Source organism: Ranitomeya variabilis, chromosome 1, assembly GCF_051348905.1.
Source record: "Ranitomeya variabilis isolate aRanVar5 chromosome 1, aRanVar5.hap1, whole genome shotgun sequence".
Taxonomy (NCBI): Eukaryota; Metazoa; Chordata; class Amphibia; order Anura; family Dendrobatidae; genus Ranitomeya; species Ranitomeya variabilis.
In genome coordinates, this window is record NC_135232.1 from 660,810,489 (window position 1) to 660,835,211 (window position 24,723).

At 46.1% G+C, this 24,723-nt stretch overlaps 1 protein-coding gene across 1 annotated transcript; it reads right to left on the reverse strand.

The window, feature by feature from the left end:
- Positions 1 to 1,125: 1,125 nt before the first annotated feature.
- On the reverse strand, positions 1,126 to 9,891 carry ERH (ERH mRNA splicing and mitosis factor). The gene is made up of 4 exons (XM_077263234.1): positions 9,757 to 9,891; positions 6,939 to 7,026; positions 3,432 to 3,552; positions 1,126 to 1,577 (listed from the first exon to the last, which is right to left on the reverse strand). Exons 1-4 carry the CDS (start codon positions 9,757 to 9,759, stop codon positions 1,475 to 1,477), a joined length of 315 nt encoding a protein of 104 aa, XP_077119349.1. The 5' UTR covers positions 9,760 to 9,891; the 3' UTR covers positions 1,126 to 1,474.
- Positions 9,892 to 24,723: the final 14,832 nt, after the last annotated feature.

The following is a 24,723-nucleotide window of genomic DNA, read 5'->3' on the forward strand; positions in this document are numbered from 1 at the left end:
TGTCAAAAAGGGGGGTGGACATAGAGGGAAAACAATCAAGTGGGACAGTGTATATAAATGATTGGCTCTGCCATGGAGCACTGAGTGACGGGACTTCGTTTGAACATTCTGTGCTGACGGGATCTTGGAGATGGGAATACCCCTTTTAAAGGGACTGTCCCAATATGCAGTAGCTAAAATAATATTAGCAAATACCTCAATTTATAAATGCAGTATAGTTCGACTGATTTGCTATGTTGCTTACACCATGTGCAGGGCATTGCAGTAGCTTAGGTATCTATGGTTATAACTAGGGTTGAGCGAAACGGATCGGTCATTTTCATAAGTCGCTGACTTTTGGCAAAGTCGGCGTCTCATGAAACCCGACCCCTAGAGGGAGAGGGAGAGGGACACAAAAACACTATATAATTTTCCCCATTGACGTGCATAGGGTTTCGTGTTCCGGCTGATGCTCGGCTGATGCTCGGCCGATTTCGCCCGACTCGACTTTTCAAAGAGTCGGGTTTCGCGAAACATGACTCGACCCTAAAAAAGTCAAAGTCGCTCAACCCTAGTTATAACCACTCAGTGACAGTTGTTAGAGACCATGGATACCTAACCTACTGCAATGTCCTGCACAAGGGGTAAGTGACGCAGTGAATCAGAAGAACTATACTACATTTCTAATTGGAGAAACTTGCTATTACTACACCTGCTACATATTGGGATAAGATCTTGAAGTTTGGAATGTCCATTAAACTGTTGCCGCTCCAACACTGTCTCTACTCTGCTACTCATGGCCTTTGTTGACGCGGCTGAACCGTGACATCACATCTACAGCATGAGATTACTGCTGCCAGCACTGGGCTCAGCAATCATGAAGATGTAGACAGCACAAGACCGATGACCCCTGTGATTGGCTGCAGTGGTCAAATGCTGTAGTGATGACATCATATCTGAAGAAATGTTATAGGCTAGAGACTGCACTGGAGAAGCAGGATGGTAGACAAAAAAAAAAAAAAGTGGAAAACCTTTTTAATGAATGCAATGGCCAAGAGAAGAAAATACCCACTTAGTGTTTTAGAGCAATACTGCTGTGTAGTAAAACTTGGTTATTACAATCATACATTAAAAAACAAACACACATTTTAACTACCAAGTCATTTTTATTTTTGTCTAAAATATTAAATTTAGGGCATAGTGAATCCATAAAAAAAAAAAATATGGGCTTTGAAAAATGTTGCACGCTCCAGCCATCCTGAAAAGGTACAGCTAGACTTTGCAGGGGTTATCAGGGGTACAAGCAAACAATCAGTCACTATTTTAATTCTGTTGGTCAGAGTGAACATAACAGAAGTGGTGTGTACGTTGTTAACATAATGTTTCCATATTGGTTTAATAGGTTGTCCCCTAGTACAAACAAAACACAAAGCACTATATTACAAAACAAATCGCCCTCTACTGCCCGCTGTACACCATCGTCCTCCGCACCGCCCTACTTCCCCGCCTGCTGAGCCTGTCGGCGTAGGAGAACATAAATCTTCTCTTTGATCCAGTCTTTGTTATAGGGCTGATATGTCTGAGTGTCCGCCCGATACCTGCAGAAGAGCACAGAAGCATTTTAGGAATATATAAAAAAAAATTTATTGAAAAGGGGAAGTTTTCCAGTTATCGATCTTAAGTTTCATTTCTGTGTGTTTATTTACAGTGACATTGTATGGCTAGAGCTGTCATACGGGCAGAGGCTGCAAGTACTGAAGGAATCTGCTGTGCTTAGTACTGCTTACAATTGGAAAATGATGCAGGTCGGAGAGCACGGTCACTCTGCCCGGCACCATTATAGTCTATGTTCACGTTGGCGCATATGTCCAAATGCCGTTTTGCAGGGGGGTCCGTATGCAATCCCTGACAGGACCCACAAACGTGCAGAACAGCGCAATATGAAAACAACCTTAGATTAATATTAAAGAGGCCATCCCAAATGTCCCCAAACAGCGTATGTTGGAATACCAAACGGTTGGGTGTGCTTTAGTTTCAACAAGTTTAATTTTTTTAGTTTTGTTCTGGGAATAAAACAGTTAAAAAAAACCCCACATACAATAAATAGCAGGATTCCATAACGTCCTACCTAATGCATAAAAATGAAAGCTCAGCCAAGCATGCATGTCTGTGGGAAGCTCAAGAGAACAAAAATTATTGGACTTGCACCACTCCAGCAGTTTTTTCTATTGCAGTGCTGCAATGGTGCTAATAATGCAAGATCCCTACACCCAATTATACTCACCAGCCACCACCTTCAGCTCTTCTCGGCGTCAACTCCCCCGACCCAAGAGAGACAGCATGTATTTATATGCAGCTGTCACGCTCAGGCCAGGAACGCTGATGGCCAGTCTAAGCATTATGATGCTCGTCTGAGTTATACGGCCATCTGTCTCTTCCCCAAGTCTGAAAGCCACAATGATGCTTTCATAGACTCGCATTGAAAAGTTACCTGTTGCTCCAGCAAACACTGAAGCAATCCAGCAGGTCACAAACTGCTGGAGACCGATGGGAGCAGACTGGATAATTGCAGAAGATGGCAATTATAAGACTAAGTGCAGGCACCATACAGTAATAGCACCACTCCGGTGCTGTAATAAAAAAAAAAAAAGGGGGGGGGGGGACGACACAAAAAAACCCCCAAAAAAACAAAACACTAGAGTGTTGCTTTCCGGTTTACGATTTTTAGCTTTGTAATAATTACTAAAACAGGAGGAGCAAACATGTTGTGAACCAAAGTCAAATTTACATGCGGCAGATTAATGAGAGCAGAATTTATATATATTTAGGACAATTTCAGACTATAAGACGCACCCCAAATTTTCAGAAGGAAATCGGCACAGGCGAAAGAGTGGTCGCAGGGGTCGATTGGTGGTCCAGGCTGGTGCGGTGGCCTCCGGGAGATCCCATCCCTTTGCGGAGGCAGTGCTCTGCCGGCATTTTGTCAAAGCCCCACCATCACCACCGCACCAGCCAGGGAAGGGAGGCTGCATCGGGACCGCCGCCACCGGATTTGTAAGTATATTCCCATCATAAGATGCACCCCCATTTTCACCCCAATTTTTTTTTTTTTTTTATTTCATTTCCATGGTCTTCTAGTTATGTTTGTGTAACACGAGGCCTATAGTACATGGTGTCCAGTGATCCCTTCTCGAAGAGGGGATGAGGAGGAGGTGGAATCAACTGGCAGAATTGGGACAATATTGGGAGAATTCTTAACACTGGCAAATAAATCCTTCCACTAACAATGCGGCAATGCAATATTTAGGGAACAGTCCACACCGTTTCTTGCAGCAATAAAAATGAAAATAGAGGTTTTCTGCAGTTTAGTGCTCATCTTATACTTGAGCCGGTATTACCCACCACCTTGTGGTAATGAGAGTTGTCACACCATGTAGTGCCAATATACTTACACTAGACAGCTAAGGTCTGCAAGGTCATCAATGAAGTCAAACAGCTGGCTGATATCATACGTGATGGACGGGCTGTTGGGATTCATTCTCTTTAAGTGTTCTTCATACATCTTACACACTCCTGTATCATATAACAAAGAATTGTGATGAGAAGCTGTAGGAGAGCTCTTACTTTGTTCTCCATGAAAGCCAGCAGATAGCTTCCTGTCCCAGAAAATAGGAGCCATGTAGTATATAGCAAGACAAATAGTACGTGGCCTGTGCTATATACTATGTGGCTGCTATATACATACATACATACATACATATATATTGTAGAATACCCGATGCGTTAATACAGGCCACGCAATATATAACAGAGGCCACACGGTATATAACAGGCCAAACAGTATATAACACAGCCCACGCAGTATATAGCAGCCACGCAGTATATAACACAGGCGACATAGTATATAACACAGGCCACGTAATATACAGCATAGCCCACGCAGTACAAAACACAGCCCACATAGTATCTAACACTGACAAGGTGGTATATGGCAGCCACGTGGTATATAACACAGCCCACGTAGTATACAGCAGTGTGGGCACCATATCCCTGTTTAAAAAAATAATTAAAATAAAAAATAGTATACTCACCCGCCGGGATCCAGCAAAGCTCTGGAGATGCGCGTGCGGCTGCCGCCATCTTCCGTTCCCAGTATGCATTGCGAAATTACCCACATGACTTAGCGGTCTCGCGAGACCGCTAAGTCTTCTGGGTAATCTTGCAATGCATCTCTGGGAACGGAAGATGGCGGGAGCCGCGCACGCCTCGGCGGACTACGGAGGGTGAGAATAGCAGTTTTTTTTTATTTTTAACATTACATCTTTTTTACTATTGATGCTGCATAGTTGGGGACATATACGTATATATTATATATATATATATATATATATTTTTTTTTTAATTAAGGAGTACTTCCATCTTTCTGTCCGCATCTTCCGTAACAGAAATCCCGCGTCGCTGATTGGTCTCGCCAGCTGCCTGTTATGCCGCGGGTAACGCACTCCGTTATCGCTGCTATTAACCCCTAATCTCCAAGCACTCTGAACTGTGTCCTGTGTATTGCTCCCTATGGAGACCACAAATGGGATTTGTCACATCCTACTGTCTCCCTCCACTAAGCACGCACCATAAGGGATATCCAGGTTTAGAAAAACATGGTGGTTTTCTTCTAAATACAGCGCCACACATGTTCACAGGTTGCATATGATATTAAAGCTTAGCTGCCAAACAAGGCAGACTGCATGGCAGGTGTGGTGTTGAGGCTTGAAAAAGACAATCATGCTTTCCTAATCCTTCTATTAAAGGGGTTCTCCAAGAATGTGATAATATAGCCGCCATTACGTAATTCAAATAGCAGCCTGTCCTAGTCACGTGTCAGGACAGGCTGCAGTCTGAAGAAACAGATCCCGAGACCTGTGTCTCAAGAGGAACAGTATCATAACATTAATCTCAGCTGCCTGCACAGAAAACTGGGGCTGGAGAAAATAAATCCTTTGTGCTCAGTCAGCCAAAGAGAAGATTCATTTCTTCTCCGGTCACAACCCTTCTCCACTGGCAGAGGTATGCGTGCTGACAATACAGCTCCTCTGTCAGATGAGACGTAGGTTTCAGGAAATGTTTCTTCAGACTGTAGCCTGTCTTCACATGACTAGGACAGGCTGCCGACTGAACTACATAACAGGGGCCATTTAACTACATTCTCGGGAGAGTCCCTTAAAGTTTACTATACTCAGAAAAATTGTCCGTCTCTCAGTACCAAGTGCCACTTTCATCACTAGCACTATAGAAAACCGTTGGCAGGTAAGAAAAACAACCGCTATTAGCATACTGAATAATAACCCATCAGTCTGAGTAAAGGTCAACAGCCACACGAAAAAAAAACAGGAAATATCTACATTTTAATAGATTATTTGTTGCTTGCCTCTTCATAAGAAAATAACTGATTAATGATAGCTACATTGTGGGTAGAATAGTGGCTCAGTGGTTAGCACTACTATATCCAAGACAGCATGATGGCTCAGTAGTTAGCACTGTGCTATATACAGGCGGCATGATGGCTCAGTGGTTAGCACTGTACTATATAGATGGCGGCAAGGTGGCTCAGTGGTTAGTGTACTATATACAGGACAGCACAGTGTCTCCGTGGTTAGCACTGTACTATAAATAGAGCAGCATGGTGGCTCAGTGGTTAGCACTGTACTTTATATAGGACAGCGCAGTGGCACGATGGCTCTGTGGCAAGCACTGTACTATATATAGAGCAGCACAGTGGCTCAGTAGTTATTACTGTACAATATATAGGGCAGCACTGTAGCTCAGTGGCTAGCAATGTACTATATATAGGGCAGCATGGTGCCTCAGTGGTTAGCACTGTACTATATAGAGAGCAGCACGGTGGCTCAGTGGTCAAACAGACTGCTGCAGCCATTACCAATATACAGACAGCAGAGCTCAGGGTTGTATCTGTAGATCTGATGTTTCTGTCAGTTTGTAAAGTGCCGTTAAACTACTTCGATAATTACGACTTTTCCTTAAAGGGAGTGTCAGCACAGAATGGCCACTCGGTGTTTTATAGCATGGCCAGTCATTTAAGGCTTCCTACCTGCTTGTTTTCCCCTCAAACTCCATTGCCTTATTTGACTGACAGCTCTGGCATCATAGGGCCAGAGAAGGGTGGAGACAGAGGTAAACTAAGTAGGTGGGAGGGTGTGATGCACTGAGCATCTGTACTTGGATTGAAAAGTCATTCTGTGCTGACAGAGTCCTTTTAAAACAAGCTAGGTTGGTGGAGGTCCACCACTTAATCAGCTGTTCTCAGTGTCAGCCAGATGCAGAGCTGACCAGCAAAGATACATCAGCTATATAGTGGTCGTCGGCTAGTACTGCGGATCCGCTCCTGTTCAACTGAATAGCAGATCTTCAGTACCCAGCAGCCACGACTAAACAGTGGACAGAGCTGTGCTGGTCTGATCTGTGCTCATGAACAGCTTATCGGTGGGGGAGTCGAGTGCTGGACTTCCACCAACTTGGTACTGATTACCTATTCTGCTTACAAATAGTAGTGGGTGAGCAGTGTCCGACAGCAGCCACTAAACATTTGGACTGAGCTGTGATGTTCATTTTCACAAGAGACAACATCCTACTGCTGCCGATTGGTGGGGTGGCAGACCGCCACTGATGGGATATTGATGACCAATCCTGATGGTGAGCCTTGAGAGAGCGTTTTAGGAGTTGAAATGGCTGTTAGCTGTGTGCTACATGTTCTCCCTGCTTTTGCCCCGTATCTCACTAAAGGCCAAAACTTCCTCCCTTGATTACATGCTGACAACAGCAGTGCCAACCACTCTTTTTCCTGGCTATATGTAATACATTACTGCAATGTTAAATGGAAGCTGGATAAAAATAAAAAAATATTCACATGCTATACTGTACTTGAGAGTAAAATAACGAGCTCATACCTTCCATGCACTCATTGACTGATTCATAATCTGCATATGTTCTTCCTTCAGGCCTCTTTGTAGGCTGGACAAGCAAGATTGTGTGAGACTGGAAAATAAAAGGAAAGTATATGTACATTAAGTTATTTCTATAGAAGGCTGTTGTGTTTAAACTATCATTGTGCATTCAAAACTTCTCGAGAAAGCTCCACAGGGAGAAGTGTCAGGTCTGACTGGCAGTCAGTTGTTATCTCCCTCGCTACATGCATGTTACCACAAGTGTATAAATGGCCAGTTGTACACTCTGACATGGTATAGTTGCAGAGAGGCGACAGGTCCAGTGCCTTCCTCATCAGAAGCGAGCGGTGCTGAAGATGGCTGTGGGGTTATAATGCCATCAGCGCCTCTCACTTCTCAGATGCAAGTGAGTGACTCCAGATAACTACCACAATAAAATTATTAGTTTTGAAGGATTGTCTAATATTTTTTTAAAAAGGCTGAAAGAAGGAAATGTGTGAAAACAAAATTAATTGCCACCTGTTGAAGCAGTTGCTCCACCACGGTGGTGCCAAAGTCTTTGCTTACCTTGCTGCAGGGATGACATACAAAGTAATCGAGAACTGTCTAGGATCTCATGGGGTGCGATGGGTAGTTTAACAGGAAGCATTTTCTATTATTAGTGAACATTGTGCTGTAAAGACATTTGTTGCACAAAAGTCATGTCTTACAGGTCCAGCAAAGTGGTTGGGATTTATAGAAATCTTACAACCAATTGTGCTTTTTTGTGTGTGTTTGAAATCCACTTCACTTTCTCTTTCGAGTGCGAAGATTTGTGTGGATTTTCTCCTTATAACTACATTAGATGCGGAAAATCCACAGGTAAAAAAACAAAAACGAAAGAAACCTAATTTACCCATTAGGTGCAGAAATTCTGCAACATCAAAAACTCAAATACTGATTGTGGGGACATAGATATAAAAAAAAAATGTCAGGCTATCTATCTATAAATTAGCGAGTGTGAGTTGTATTAAAAAAAAGCAAAAAAAAAGCAAAAAAAAAAAAAAAAAAGCTATGTGCTTGACATAGGTACTCCAAGGAAAGGCAGAATCACAAATTAGGGCTAAAGAATTTGTTCAATTCAGGCAAGCCTTGTCTAAAAAACTGACATCCATGCCGTGATCAGCTCATCAATGTGGATCAGCTCTTATTCATGAATTAAAAAATCATGAATTATTGGGAGTCCATAAAGTGCATGTATTGGTCAGAACAGAGATAGTTGTTCTTAGATAAAGGCGGCGGCTTTAGACAAGCAATTCCCAATTTCCAGACCTCACGGCCCCCAGCAGATGTTGTTTAGAGGATTTCCTTTGTATTGCACCAGGGATGGAGTTATACCCAAGGCATCAGAAATGGACAGTTTCTCTCCCCTGTGCAATTCTGATAGAGGCTGTGAGGACTGGAGTTTGAAAACACTTCTTTAGGGCAGGTGCACAACCAGGGCTGTGGAGTTGGAGCGCATTTTGGTGGAGTCTGTGTCATGGAAATTGAGAGGTCGGAGGGGCTTTGCTTACCGACTCCACAGCTCTGGTGCACACAAGCATATTTTTGATCCGAGTGTGATCTGACATAACATCATATTGCACACGACCAATAAGAAAAAATAAGTTGCAGCATGCCAGACTGATCAGTTATTCGGATCGCACTCGGTCATATACAAGTTAACAAGTCCGGAAACCACCAGACTGCACTCGGGTGACATCTGCAGTCTGATTTCCACAGAATGGAGACTTTTCCCCCCCCCCCATCTTCTCTTGATCCGACAGGAACAGATCACAATAGCAAACATAATTAGCCTGATTCTCTTGGCTGAGAGAATACACGGCCGTCTTCACCTTCCCTTAGGCCGTCATTCCGTGGCACATGAGGAGGCTGGCTTCCAGGGCAAGCATTAGCCACAAGGATAAAGTCGAACACTTATCTAAACTCACTTTAGTGCTTGTACATGTCAGGAAGCAGGATATATATATTTTATTACCATATCCTCATTGGATTATGTGAGCTGTAAGCATCAGCTTTCTTTGGGGATACGAGTTATTGTTCATGCTGCTTGTTGTTATGGCACAGATACAGAGGGATAACACCTTTCATTTAATATGTATGCATTTAAAGAAGTCATCCTCCTCCTCCTCAGAAAAATGATGTTAAAAGGAGTGGTCAGTCTATGTGGCTCCAGCCCTGTGAATCCTGGCAGCCTTCAGACTAGACGTGCTCGGCTCTCATCCAGCTTGTATTGAGCGAGGCTGCAGATCTCATACTTGTGACCGCCATACTTGTGACAACCCTGACAGCGCGCGGTGTGCACCATTTAAAGAGGCAGAAGTCTACAGAAGACAAGAAAGCCTCTTTAAAGGGAAGGGGTGTACAATTTAATATACATTTTAGTCTTTTCAACTTTTAAAATTGAACATTTTGGGTTTTTTTTTTTTTACTTTCTCGCAGATCCCAGAAAAAAATAAGCCCCACATTATATAAAAAGGGCAATTATATGAGCAACAAAGGAAAAACATGTTAGGAGCTTTCAAAGCTTCATGCGCTGGGGAAAAAGATATAATGGGCCAGTCATGAAAGGGTTAAACGCCAGCAGGCTCAGCAGCGCTCACTTGTGAGGCTCCTTGTCTCCAGAGGCCGGAACCCCCCTTAGTGACCCCGTGCAGGCAGCGCCCGCAGCTCCGCGACAAACGCGCTCACTGCTCCGTGCAGCGGCCTCATCCTGCCGTCCACACACAGGGCGCACAGACGAGGCGGGACGCCGGCACTCACCGGCCGCGTGCGTACTCACCATGTCTGAGCTCGGCACAAAACACACACCAACCGTACACCTGCCCGGAAGCACTCTCTGCAACTTCCGTCGAAAATGAAGTTGTGCGTTCAGAAACAACCCGGAAATGACCTACATGCCACCGGAAGTGATGTTCGACGTCACGTCACTGCTTATCGCGTAACCTCGCGAGAGTTAGCAGATTTGAAGCGATTTCTGATGCGGATTTTGGCTTGCAATCTGTGCAATAATCTGTGTAAAGTAGAGAGCCTCATTATACACCTGTATAAGTATCTAGTGAAGCAGTACAGACAGTGTTTAGCAGATTGTTAGCTCTTGTGACCAGGGCCCCTCTGCTACTCGGCTGTAGCCTTAGGGTATGTGTCCACGTTCAGGATTGCATCAGGATTTGGTCAGGATTTTCCATCAGTATTTGTAAGCCAAAACCAGGAGTGGAACAATTAGAGGAAAAGTATAGCAGAAACATATGCACCACTTCTGTATTTATCACCCACTCCTGGTTTTGGCTTACAAATACTGAGGTAAAATCCTGACCAAATCCTGATGCAATCCTGAACGTGGACACATAGCCTTAGGGTATGTGTCCACGTTCAGGAAACGCTGCGTTTCTGACGCAGCGCTGAGCCGCAGCGTCAATTACGCAGCGTCCAGATGTTACAGCATAGTGGAGGGGATTTAATGAAATCCCGACTCCACTATGCGTTAAAAAACGCATGCGTTTTTGCCGTGAAAACGCACATGCGGTGCGTTTTTTCAAAACGCAGCATGTTGCTACAATGAGCAAAACACGCAGGAACACCGCAGGTGACCTGCCAGTGACCTCAGGTGCAGTTTTGGTCAGGATTTTACCTGCATAAAATCCTGACCAAAGCCTGAACGTGGACACATACCCTAAAGGCTGCGTGTCCACGTTCAGGATGGCTGGCGGTATCGCCGGAATGGCAAAGCCGCTCGGCGCTAAGCCCTGCCCCCTTCTGGGACACAATGATGCCAGATGTTTTGACCTGCTCCGTTTCTGACCTGGGCCGGTTCACCCCTCATTGGGACAGCCTGGTGGCTCCGAGTTCCCCCAGAGTCACCATATTGATGCCAAACTTAGTGCGGACACCCGATCGACATAGCACAGGGTAGCCCAGAACTCCTGGACTCAAGCGATCCACCAGCCTCAGCCTCCCTGGTAGCTGGGATTACAGGCGCACACCACCGCACCCGGCAACGTCTATTGCTGCTATTACTGACTAGAGGCTGCAGGAGCCGTGACGTCATCAGGAACCACAGCGCCATCTAGTGTCTGCAGGATGAAAGTGCTATAAAGTCAGTAACATAAGTCAGTATAGAGCTGCATGTATGTGTTAGTTTCTACCTGTTACATGTGTGTGCATATAACTACGGAGTAAGCTTTGGGCTGCGTGCTGTGCTCGCTGTCTGATGGACATGGCTCAGCTACTGGGCGGCCTCCCGTTGTACCTGGTGTAGCTTACACTTCTGTATGAGGGCGGTTTGTCATTTCTAAAGCACAAACTCTCTGTTCAGACTCGGCATAGGCGTCTGCTTTGTTCTGTTATCTTAGGCCTGGGTCACATCTGTGGCATGGGTTCTGGTAAAATCTGAGACCACAGGTCTTCCATTTAGCCTGTGTGTTTTGTTCCTCATATTAAATGGACTTCGTTTCCATTGGCGCTGAAGAGGTTACCAAGTCTTTGTATGCTGGTTGGAGACATGCACCTCCCTCTCACAGATGCTCCTGACCTGCTCATTTTCCCTCTCTATAAAACCTGGCCAGATATTATCATACCTGCCTGTGAAAGTTTACTTCCTGGCTTGCTGGAGTTGGTGTGCTGAAGTTGGAGTTCGTAGTTGCTGCTGGAGATTGTTGTTTGCTGTTTTTGGGTGTATGCTTTCTCCTTAATCCAATTCCCAGTTGGTTTGTACATTCCTATCCTTTCCTTTATTCCTCTCTACTCATGGTGACAGTTTTTTATGTAAGTTGCTTTTTGTTATTCCTGTTTGTCTTAGGGTACTGTCACACAGTGCAATTTTGATCGCTACGACGGTACGATTCGTGACGTTCTAGCGATATCGTTACGATATCGCAGTGTCTGACACGCAGCAGCGATCAGGGACCCTGCTGAGAATCGTACGTCGTAGCAGATCGTTTGGAACTTTCTTTCATCGCTTGATCACCCGCTGACATCGCTGGATCGTTGTGTGTGACACCGATCCAGCGATGTGTTCGCTTGTAACCAGGGTAAACATCGGGTAACTAAGCGCAGGGCCGCGCTTAGTAACCCGATGTTTACCGTGGTTACCAGCGTAAACGTAAAAAAAACAAACAGTACATACTCACATTCCGGTGTCTGTCCTCCGGCGTCTCAGCTTCTCTGCACTGTGAACGCCTGCCGGCCGGAAAGCGAGCACAGCGGTGACGCGGTGACGTCACCGCTGTGCTTTCCGGCTATGGTACTTACACAGTGCAGAGAAGCAGAACGCCGGGACAGACACCGGAATGTAAGTATGTACTGTTTGTTTTTTTTACGTTTACGCTGGTAACCAGGGTAAACATCGGGTTACTAAGCGCGGCCCTGCGCTTAGTAACCCGATGTTTACCCTGGTTACCCGGGGACTTCGGCATCGCTCCAGCGCCGTGATTGCAACGTGTGACCGCAGTCTACGACGCTGGAGCGATAATCATACGACGCTGCGACGTCACGGATCGTGCCGTCGTAGCGATCAAAATTGCACTGTGTGACAGTACCCTTACAAGTTTATAGACTAACATATCTGTCCCAGGCCTCCAGGGGGAGGGGACAGATTAGGACACTAACAGCAGCATCGTAAGGTCAGAGACTTGGGCTTTTCTGCCTTTTAGAGTATGCCCAGGACAGGGATAGTTAGGGTCCCATTTCCAGGGATAGTGTGAGGCCCCCGTTCCTTACCGAAGACCACCACAGCATGACAATTCACCAGCGTATCTAGTTAAATCTGCTAACACTGACCCTCAAAGCCATCCATAATCTGTCTCCTCCATATATCTCCGAACTAATCTCCTGATATCTTCCAACACGCAATCTCCGGTCTTCCCAAGACCTCCTTCTATTCTCCACACTCATAAATTTCACCCCCAATTGCCTCCAAGACTACTCATAAGTGTCCCCCATCCTTTGGAACTCTGTGCCTTGACACGTTTGATTATCTGCCACAGTCGGACCCTTCAGACGGAACGTGAAAACCTACCTCTCCAGGAAGGCCTACAGCCTGACACGACCCTACTACCACCTCACCACCTAAGCTGCCGTGACCCCCTACCCTACTGTCTCCATCCCATTATCCTCGAGACTGTAGGCCTGCAAGGGTAGGGCCCTCTCTTTTCTGTACCAGTCTGTCATTATTAGTTTGCTCACCGTGTTTTTTTTATTTGTACACTGTATGTAACCCCTTACATGGACTCAATAGTGCTCTAAGCATAAATAATAATAATAATAATAATAATATTATATTACTACTTTTTATTTTTAACACAGATTGTTATATGGGGAGAAAGATTTACCAAAAAATCCGGATTTAGACAATACATTATTCCCTGATGATGGCGGCACTGCAACCTTATTACAACGGGAATTGCTCAGTGTCAATGATTACTGTTCTGTTCTGAAGGTTTGGAGCGGAGCGGTCTCTACTGGTAATAACCAGTACTGCACAAAGATAGAAGCATGTTCTAAGTTCTACCAGTAGGTGTCAGTAGCACTCAGGGTAACTGCATCACATAGAGATCAGGAGGCAGAAAAGAAGAATATGGAGAAATAGTGAGAAAGTACAAATACATGGATAGATACGTATTTTATGAAAAATGTAAAAGTTTTGGGCAGTTTATTATCTCGAGCTTCCAATCAATAATAATTGTTCCAGATGTGACTGAGGGTAATGATATAATGATGATTTTGTGCTATAAATTGAATATTTTCTGCATGTATAAAAGTCTGTGTCACGCTGTGTTGTCCAGGCTGCTCTACACTGGCTATTCACAGGCGCGGTCCCACTACTGATCGGCACGGGGGTTTTGACCTGCTCCGTTTCCGACCTGGGCCGGTTCACCCCTCATTAGGACAACCTGGTAGCTCCAAGCTCCCCCAGAGTCACCATATTGATGCCAAACTTAGTGCGGACACCCGATCGACATAGCACAGGGTAGCCCAGAACTCCTGGACTCAAGCGCTCCTCCAGCCTCAGCCTCCCTGGTAGCTGGGATTATAGGCGCACGCCACCACACCCGGCGATGTCTATTGCTGCTATTACTAACTAGAGGCTGCAGGAGCCGTGACGTCATCAGGAACCACAGCGCCATCTAGTGTCTGCAGGATGAAACTGCTATAAAGTCAGTAACATAAGTCAGTATAGAGCTGCATGTATGTGTTAGTTAATACCTGTTAGCATGTATACACCTATGTGTGTGTATATAACTACGGAGTAAGCTTTGGGCAGCGTACTGTGCTCGCTGTCTGATGGACATGGCTCAGCTACTGGACGGCCTCCCGTTGTACCTGGTGTAGCTTACACTTCAGTATGAGGGCAGTTTGTCATTTCTAAAGCACAAACTCTCTGTTCAGACTCAGCATAGGCGTCTGCTTTGTTCTGTTATCTGATGCCTGGGTCACATCTGTGGTATGGGTTCTGGTGAAATCTGAGACCAGGATGAGTGCTGGGACCATCAGACACCAGCAGAATTGGTGTTAGGCGATCTTCGTGTTTTGAACCACAGGTCTTCCATTTAGCCTGTGTGTTTTGTTCCTCATATTAAATGGACTTCGTTTCCATTGGCGCTGAAGAGGTTACCAAGTCTTTGTATTCTGGTTGGAGACCTCCCTCTCAGGCCGGCGTCACACTCAGCGTATGGAAATACGGTCCGTATTATATGTCCGTAATACGACACAAAATTCCAGAAATGGTGATCCGTATGTAATCCGTTGGCAAGGTGTGGTCACGTATTTTGCGCATGTAATGTTGTGTATGTAATCCGTATGACATCCGTAATGCGTATTTTTCACGCCATCTGACAAAAAGGACATTAACGGATTTTGAGGCTGAAATTGATTTAAATCACCATCATCAACCCTATTTAAGGCCTCTACAACAGGTGGCACCCTCCCATATGGCCATTTTGTGGTTGTGCATCTGTTGTTGTGTTGTGGTAACGTTTGCACCATGTCTGACCTACTGCACTTCACCCCAACTCAGTGGGTTTTGTTTAACTGGGTCTTGTCGCATTGGTTTGGCCAGCCATACCCTGTGATTGTAGATCCGCGAAGGAGGAGAAGAAGAATGTGGGTGCATCCTCTTCTGTCTAAACGCCTCACTAAAGGCCATTTTCAGAGGCTCTATACAGCTCTGCGGGAACATCCTGACAAGTTCTATCTGTACTGTCGCATGACCATCAGAACCTTTGATATATTGTTGGAGATATTACGTCCAGGTATCACCTATCAGGACACAAGGATGCGCAAAGCCATATCCGCAGAGGAGCGTCTTCTTATCTTACGGTATATATTCAACATCCTCACATACTGTATGTTGATGATTTTTTTTAATGTGTTGTGTTCTAGCAGGTTTATTCATGTATAAGTGTACATTAGGTCACAAGCAGATCTTAAAAAGTTGGTTTAATGTTATAGTTAAGTACCCTTGGAAAATTTTTCCTTTTACAGCGTAAAGCATGTATTTTAAAATATACAATCTACTTGTGGTTCTTCATGTTTTGTGTGAACTCTTGTAACATACCTAATATTCATTTTTTTACATTTTCAGCTTCCTGTCCACTGGCTTGTCGTATGCGGGACTACACCTGGAGTTTCTGATTGGCCGGTCGACAATTTCGGGCATTGTGCGGGCAACCTGTATTCAAATATGGGATAAACTCAAGGAACTTGTGATGCCTGAGCCAAAACAGGCAGATTGGCTCAAAATAGCCCTTGGGTTCCAGGACATTTGTGACTTCCCAAACTGCATTGGAGCCGTGGATGGGAAACATATCAGGGTACGTAAGCCGCCGAACTCTGGCTCCCAATTCTACAATTATAAGCAGTTTTTCTCTGTAGTTCTGTTAGCTGTAGTTGACAGTAACTACAGGTTTATAATTGTAGACATTGGGACCTATGGCCGAACTGGAGACTCTAGGGTCTTCAATTCGTCCATTATGGGTCGGCGGCTACATGACAACCAGTTAGACCTCCCACCACCACAACAATTCCCAGGCTCCAATGCGGAAGCAGTGCCTTTTGGTCTTGTTGGAGATGAAGCGTTCCAACTGACGAGACACGTCATGAGGCCTTATCCCCGGCGCAACCTCGACGACCGGGGGAGGATCTTTAATTTGCGTCTTTCTAGGATGCGGAGACTGGTGGAGTGCGCCTTTGGTATTCTGGTGGCCAAATGGCGTGTCCTCCAGTCTGCCATTCAGCTGTGAGGATACAGTGAATGAAGTCATAAAAGCCTCTGTAATTTTGCACAATTATACCCGCATACATGATTGCTCCTCAGCTGATATTGCTGAACACATGTTGAGCAATGTGATTAGGTCTACACCACATGGCCCTCCTCCGCGCCATCCCCTTTCTGGCATAAAAGTTAGGGATGTTTTCACAAATTATTTCCTTTCTCCGCAGAGTGCTACTCCCTGGCAAGATTATGCTGTTTCTCAGTTGTGATTTCCTTCTTTTATAAATATATTTTCAAAATATAATTTTTGTTGCCAAAGAAACAGTACTCTGTGTGTTGAATTTCTTAAGGAGAAACGTTACCCCTTAGACCCCAGTCCAGAGCCTCTCACCTAGCCAAATCAGTTCTCATGCTTCGCACTGATGAGGGCCAACAGCCCGAAACACCGTGTCTGCGAATTGAGATACTGATTTGGCTTTTATCCTAAGTCATATTGTACGACTCTTTAAAGGGTTGATTGTGACTCGTAGGATCGCTACTTCCAACAGGTGGCGCTATAGAGTTTAAGTCCTCTTTTTCTCAGAAGAGGCAATTTGCATACTTAATTACCATATGATTATGAACAGAGCATATGTGTGTGATGTAATAATGATTGGTCCACAAACATCATTTGGCTTTTGACAACATTTTTTACTATGAGCAAAAGCCTTTTGTTGTTAACTTTTAACCATATTTTTGGCATATGGTTTGTTTTTTTCACTTTTTGGTATTTTTTACCAACAACAAAACACAACAAAGTGCAAATACTGCAAAAAAAACCCAAAACATGGTTTTGCATAACAAACAAAAAGAATAGAAAAAAAAAATAATTGCCTTACAGATCCCTGTAAGTTGGCAGTGGAGATGGCGGCAGCTCAGGGTCCTGTTCAGGGGGCCTTTGTTGGGCCAATTGTACTTCACCCTGTGAAGATGCTGTGGGTTGCTGAGCCAAATACAGGCCTTGTCCATATTGGCCAGTTTGGTGTTGGCCATAAGGGAATTGTCTCTGGCCCTCATGCTGATGGACATTTTGGCTGGACTCATACCCAACCCCAAAATGGCCATGTTGTCCAAACCCAGGTTGGGACCAGCCTACAGCACTGCGTCTGGAAAAGTGGCCATATTGGGAAGGTGGGTTGTAGGCTGCCATTTGGTACGGTGCTGGCCTTTGTTGATTTTCGGTTGGGAAGAGTTGAGGTGTAGACATACGTGGAGGAGGTGCTTCAAATCCTGATTGACCATGCACCTGTTGAGTTATTTGAAGGCGCAAGAGGTTAGCTTGTGAAAGCTGCCTTCTCTCAAGAAATTCAAACACCTCATAGGGGTTATTTGGAGGGGTGCTTAAATCAATCAGGATTTGAATACACCCTCTCACACGTAGCCTCACCATCAGACACCAGCAGAATTGGGGTTAGGCGATCTTCGTGTTTGGAACCACATGTCTTCCATTTAGCCTGTGTGTTTTGTTCCTCATATTAAATGGACTTCGTTTCCATTGGCGCTGAAGAGGTTACCAAGTCTTTGTATGCTGGTTGGAGACATGCACCTCCCTCTCACAGATGCTCCTGACCTGCTCATTTTCTCTCTCTATAAAACCTGGCCAGACATTATCATACCTGCCTGTGAAAGTTTACTTCCTGGCTTGCTGGAGTTGGTGTGCTGAAGTTGGAGTTCGTAGTTGCTGCTGCAGATTGTTGTTTGCTGTTTTTGGGTGTATGCTTTCTCTTTTACCCAATTCCCAGTTGGTTTGTACATTCCTATCCTTCCCTTAATTCCTCTCTACCTGAAGCGATGGCCGGGGGACCACCACGGTGCAGGAAGACTACTGTACACAAGATGAGGTGCAAAAACAACAAAGGGTAGATTTATTGGAAGGCAAGGAATGAAGTGGGTGAGGAAGATGCAAACAGGGGTATGCAATGGCAAAAGATAATTTACAAGAGTTATATTCTTTAGCTTGACCGTAAAATAGCATGGCGCTCCAACTGTTACAGACTCAATATATGTCACACAAGTAAATGCAAACAATAAACAAAGACTGATGCTACTCTACGTATAACCTCCCTGGCCGCTACTAAGCATGCCTCACGGCTGCCTTGTTCTGACTATTGAAGCCTACAGTAGGCCCTGACATGTGCACAAAGCAGGAACAAACTCACGGTGATGTTGGGGACTCAGATCCAGTCCCGGGGGGCCCCCAACAGTCTAATACGGTGGTGCGCACGGCTTTCTGTCAGCTCCGTGAAACGTGGTCTTCTCCTTCCTTTTGGGTCCTGGAGGTGCTCCTGGAAACTGTAAATCCCTTTCTCAGTATCTTCGTTGGTCCTCGAACTAACACAGGACAGCCACCCTCGCTGCACCCGGAAAAGTCTGTCAAATCTCACAAGTCCACTCCATTACAGGCTGGGGGTCCTCTCTTGCAGCTATATCAGGACACAGTTCTCCTCTCTTGCAGATATCAGCACAAAGTTCTCTCTGCAGGAGCCTCAGCTCACACACGCTGTTCAGGCTCCACCCCTGCCATCTGCACAGCCCAGTTCATTCACACAGTCTATTGCAGCGGAGAAGCAGAACATTCCATCCTGCCTGACAAGGGGGTGCAGTCTCTTAAAGTGTTCCTTACTGTCCATAACAGCACCACCCTCCTACATGCCTCCCTTCTTAATGATGGTTGTCCTCGGCCATCACAGCATCAAGGTCAAAGTGTAATGAAGGAACCTGCAATGCGGAAAAAGCACCTATAGAGGAGGCAACAAAGTTGTAAAAACAGACAGAGCACACTGTTCTACATATTGGACTGGTGGAACCCCTGCAGTAGACCTCTGGGATCTCCAAAGCTCTTGGCTGTCAGGCGAGGCTTGACTATCTTCCAGAGGAACACTTGCTGCAGGAGTCATCATGGGCACTTGTGTGGTCTCGTCCTCGTGTGCCGATACAGGTACATCCATGGGATTACCGTCTCTGTGTGGCTGAGGACCCCCTACTGTGTCAGGGATGGTCCACCACTCGTCATCGATTTCACCATCAGGCATGACAGATTCAGGAAGTGGAATAGCGCCTTCAGGTCACAATGGCGTAGAACAGACCTCAGACCGGCAGGGCCGCAGCAAATTTCTGTGAAGTACTCTAGGGGTGGACACCCCACTCTCAATCTGCACCTTGTAGACAGGGCCGTTAGCATACACTCACTCGATTACTCTGTAAGGCTGTACTTCCCATCTCTCACTTATTTTTCCCTTGGGGTGTTTCTCTCTGACTAATACTCAGTCTCCGGGTTGGAGCAGTAACTCTTGAGTTGGTTTGCGGCCCGTATGTTCTTTTTCTTGCAGCTGCTGACCCGCCAACCGCCGTATCGTTTGTAATCGTTTCCGATGCTCTTATACCCATGAAGTTACAGTACTCTCCATCAGCTCCTCTGGCTGTTCCAAATGCAGCTCAATGATCTCTCGTCCAGCTCTTCCAAACAGCAGTAGATAGGGGGTATAACCCATGGTGGAGTGGACCCGATTGTTGTAGGTCCAGACCAACTCTGGCAGGTAGTCTCGCCAACACACCTTCTTATCCTCCTCCAACTTTCTCAGCATTTGAAGTAAGGTTCGGTTGAAGAGTTCACATGCTCCGTTACCTTGAGGGTGGTAAGGGGTGGTCCGGGACCACTTGATGCCATACATACGATACAGTTCTTCCATCAACTTGCCTTGGAAATATGCGCCTTGGTCAGAGTGGATGCGCTTTGGGCACCCATGCACCCGGATGAAGTCTTGACAGATGGCTCGCGCCGCCGATTCCGCAGTTTGATCTCTAGTCAGGGTGTGTCATGGGGTCCTTCTCCGATACCACACAATCAACAGAGCAAGAGAATAGGGAACAATTCCAAAAGCTTTATTTAGGCAAAAACACAAAAGGTCCATATACGATCCACCACACAAAGGACAAGATAGTCCAGAAGCCGAATGCAGTTCAGTAACCGGATAAATGTCCAAGGAGATGAGAGTTCAATAATCCAGCAGACAGAGGATAAAAAATGGTCCATATGCTTCCCCTTCTCTCTGACCTGCTGTGTTCACATCATTCCACACAAGACTGATCTGTGTCTCACCTCCCTGATATTTACAAGTCCCTCTCCTCATTCACAGGTTAGGGGGGGTGGGTCGCAGGGGCTCATTGTTTCAACAAGCTAGGTCAACATGTCATTAGCATATTAGCAAACAACATTATTCACTGACCCTGTGGAGATATAACAGTACAGGACTGTGGGGGCTGATATCAGATGGCAAATAACAACAATTCATCAATTGGCAAATAACTCATCCTACAAGAGAACACCATGATAATCAGTAAAATATAAATATACACAAAATGATACCAACATAACATATCGCACCATCACAGGGTGACTACTGCAAACTTAGAGAAATGATCGGTGTAAGATTGCGCTTACCACTTGTCTTGGGGGACACTCGCTTGGCACAGGATTCAAGCACACGGGCACTTTTTTCACTTAAACACAGTCTATAATAATTATAATAATATACAGTCTATTATGGCATCATAAACCGGGTCATTCACAGGTCATTACACTTCATGGAACACAATAGGCACCAACCGGTGACATTAAGTTGCAGCTTTATCTTAGACACTTCATATTCGGCTTTATCTCATGGACACTAAACATGCTGGACCTCTCACTTTGTCCAGTTACCATGGGTGTCCGTACGCCGAACAGTTCACCAATGTCCCTAGTCATATAGCGCACATGACATTATGTTGCGGTCTCTAAACACGCTGAACCTCCTTATGGGAGCTCCTGCTCCACCTGCTGACTCCTCGTCAGTCCTCTCTCCTGGGGAACCTGCCTTACACAGTTCACCAACTTGCCTGGCCGGCACACATCAGTCAGTCCAGAGCCACTGAAGGACAGTAGCTTCCCCAACACAGACCATTTAGGTCCACAGTCTCTCAGGTGTTCCAGGAAGACTCCACTCACAGGAGCTTCCAACACAGACCATCCAGGACCCCAGGTTTACTGTGCGCTATTCAGGACGTCCATCCCACCTGGGACTGTCCAACACACTGGCATGTGCTCTTCAGGACTCCTACTCCCAGGACATCCAACAAAAGTTGTGCTCTTCAGGAAGCCTACTCCCAGGTTTCCAACACAGGTTACTCCGTGCGCTATTCAGGACCCTACCGGGGACCGTCCAACACACAGGCATGTGACCTGTCCGGGTGCTATTCAGGACATCTGCCCAACACCCCTGGCCACCAGGTCCAAAGCCCCTCCATGTGCTCTTCAGGGAGACGACACTCCCAACACAAAGGCTCTCCAGGACCTTCCAGCATAGACAGGGGTGGGATTCAGCCGGTACGACCCGGTACGGGGCAGCCGTTTACTAAAATTTCTATCTGCCAGCGTTCCGGGAGCCGGCTCTGCAGCGTGAGTGAACCGACTCTTTTTTTTTTTTTCCTTCCTTGTCTGGCACCTGCAGCCTATCAGATTCAGTGAGCTCAGTGAGTGTGACTGTGACTCATATGGGAGGAGCAGACAGGAGAGAGGGAGATGTGAGTCTGTGGAGTGTAAAGAAATGCCGGTGAGTCCAGTGATGTGATCACAAAATCAGTCCCCACTCCCTAGGAAGGCACAGCCGGTGCGGTTGAAGTGTCGCTGTATTGTTCCCCTCAGCTCCCGGGCATTCACCTCACACAGGTACCGCAGCTGTGCAGCCTGTAGCCTCCCATCAGGCCAGGCTTGTGCTGGAGAGGTGGCCATGCTGTTAGTATCAGCTCCCTCTAATAATGGCTGCAGGTCTGTGCCATCTCCAATTATCTGACACTCTGCAGCTCTTCTTGTCTTTACACTTTTGCAACCTTTTTAATGCACCCAAAATATCTGCAAATCATGGTGATTAACCCCTTCATGTTGTAGCTATTGTTCTTTTTCTGCCACACCTTTCAGGAGCCTTTGTAAAGGCCCCGTCTCACTAAGCGATTTACCAACGATCACGACCAGCGATACGACCTGGCCGTGATCGTTGGTAAGTCGCTGTGTGGTCGCTGGGGAGCTGTCACACAGACCGCTCTCCCCAGCGACCAACGATCAGGGGAACGACTTCGGCATCGTTGAAACTGTCTTCAACGATGCCGAAGTCCCCCTGCAGCACCCGGGTAACCAGGGTAAACATCGGGTTACTAAGCGCAGGGCCGCGCTTAGTAACCCGATGTTTACCCTGGTTACCAAAAAAAACAAACAGTACATACTCGCCTTTCGGTGTCCCTTGCCGTCTGCTTCCTGCTCTCACTGAGCCGCCGTACACTGAGAGCAGAGCGCAGCGGTGACGTCACTGCTGTGCTCTCACTTCTCACTGTACGGCCGGCAGTCAGTGAGAGCAGGAAGCAGACGGCAAGGGACACCGAAAGGCGAGTATGTACTGTTTGTTTTTTTTGGTAACCAGGGTAAACATCGGATTACTAAGCGCGGCCCTGCGCTTAGTAACCCGATGTTTACCCTGGTTACCAGTGAAGACATCGCTGGATCGGTGTCACACACACCGATTCAGCGATGTCAGCGGGGCCTCAACGACCAAAAAAAGGTCCAGGCCATTCTGACACGACCAGCGATCTCGCAGCAGGGGCCTGATCGCTGGTACGTGTCACACATAGCGAGATCGCTATGGAGGTCGCTGTTGCGTCACAAAACTTGTGACTCAGCAGCGATCTCGCTAGCGATCTCGCTATGTGAGACGGGGCCTTAAGGGCTTGGGGTTTTGTTTTTCTTTTTTGCAGGACAAGTTTTAGTTCTGAATGAGCCCATTTTACCATATAATGTCCTGAAAAACCAGGAAAAAAAAAGTTCACAGTGAGGTAAAATGAAGGTGGGCAAGCAATTCCACCGTATAGTTTGGGGGATTTGTTTTGCGTAGTTCAGAGTGCACGGTTTCATTTGAGGTGGTCTCACACGTGGCATCACAGGAGGCTGGGGCTGCACTCGCTTCTCTGCAGCGTCTCGCCACATTGATCACCTACAGTAAGGGTACCGTCTCACAGTGGCACTTTGGTCGCTACGACGGCACGATCCGTGACGTTCCAGCGATATCCATACGATATCGCTGTGTCTGACACGCAGCAGCGATCAGGGACCGATCAGAATCGTACGTCGTAGCAGATCGTTTGAAACTTTCTTTCGTCGCTGGATCTTCCGCTGTCATCGCTGGATCGGCATGTGTGACACCGATCCAGCGATGTGTTCGCTTGTAACCAGGGTAAACATCGGGTTACTAAGCGCAGGGCCGCGCTTAGTAACCCGATGTTTACCCTGGTTGCCATTGTAAATGTAAAAAAAAAAAAACCACTCACCTTCTGATGTCTGTCACGTCCCCCGGTGTCTGCTTCCCGCACTGACTGTGAGCGCCGGCCGTAAAGTAAAAGCAGAGCACAGCGGTGACGTCACTGCTGTGCTGTGCTTTACGGCCGGCACTGACAGTCATTGCGGGAAGCCGCCGGCGGGGGACATGACAGACATCAGAATGTAAGTATGTAGTATTTGTTTTTTTTTACATTTACAATGGTAACCAGGGTAAACATCGGGTTACTAACCGCAGCCCTGCGCTTAGTAACCCGATGTTTACCCTGGTTACCTGGGGACTTCGGCATTGTTGGTCGCTGGAGAGCTGTCTGTGTGACAGCTCCCCAGCGACCATACAACGACTTACCAACGATCACGGCCAGGTCATATCGCTGGTCGTGATCGTTGGTAAATCATTTAGTGTAACGGTACCCTAAGGCCAGGCCATCAATGTTAGTCATGGACAATCTCTTTAAACTTGTTCTATCTGTAATACTCATATGGAGTGAAAGAAAAATGCGGCACTCACCCTGTAGTTGCTGTGCTTACGTGTTCTTTATTGGATAAGAAAAAATTAATATCAAACGTCCATTAGGACTGCAGATGAGCGAGAGGGTGCGGGAGTGTGTGTCCACACTCCCGCACCCTCTCGCTCATCTGCAGTCCTAATGGACGTTTGATATTAATTTTTTCTTATCCAATAAAGAACACGTAAGCACAGCAACTACAGGGTGAGTGCCGCATTTTTCTTTCACTCCATATGAATATCTAGTCTATTATTCTATGCTGAGCACCATATACCCTATCAGCTTGTGTTCCCTGCACAACAGTGGTTAATTTACTCAAGACTGAGAAATTTCACACACCTCTAGTGCCGTCTGACTTCTGTCTCATGGACTCTATCTGTAATACTACCTCAATCATATTTACTGTAACTTAACTGTTAATAAAGTTGGTATGTAACTAGGGTTGCAGTGCCATATTCTGTTTGACTTGCTGGGATTTGTAGTGCTGTGCACCACCAGCAGGAGTTGATGGTATAGTAGCAATTATACATTTCTGTTCCACGTTGTGTTGAAATAAACTGATTTTACTATTCCGTATGCTTTGCACAGCGTGTGTGTGTGTGTGTTTGTGTGTGTACAGTGTATACATTG

Excerpts from the sequence above, each read along its gene's own strand:
- ERH (XM_077263234.1), bottom strand. Across the intron at positions 3,553-6,938 it reads AGTCAATGAGTGCATGGAAG|GAGTGTGTAAGATGTATGAA; the intron begins GTATGAGCTCGT and ends TATATGATACAG. Across the intron at positions 1,578-3,431 it reads GCAGACCTTAGCTGTCTAGT|GTATCGGGCGGACACTCAGA; the intron begins GTAAGTATATTG and ends GCTCTTCTGCAG.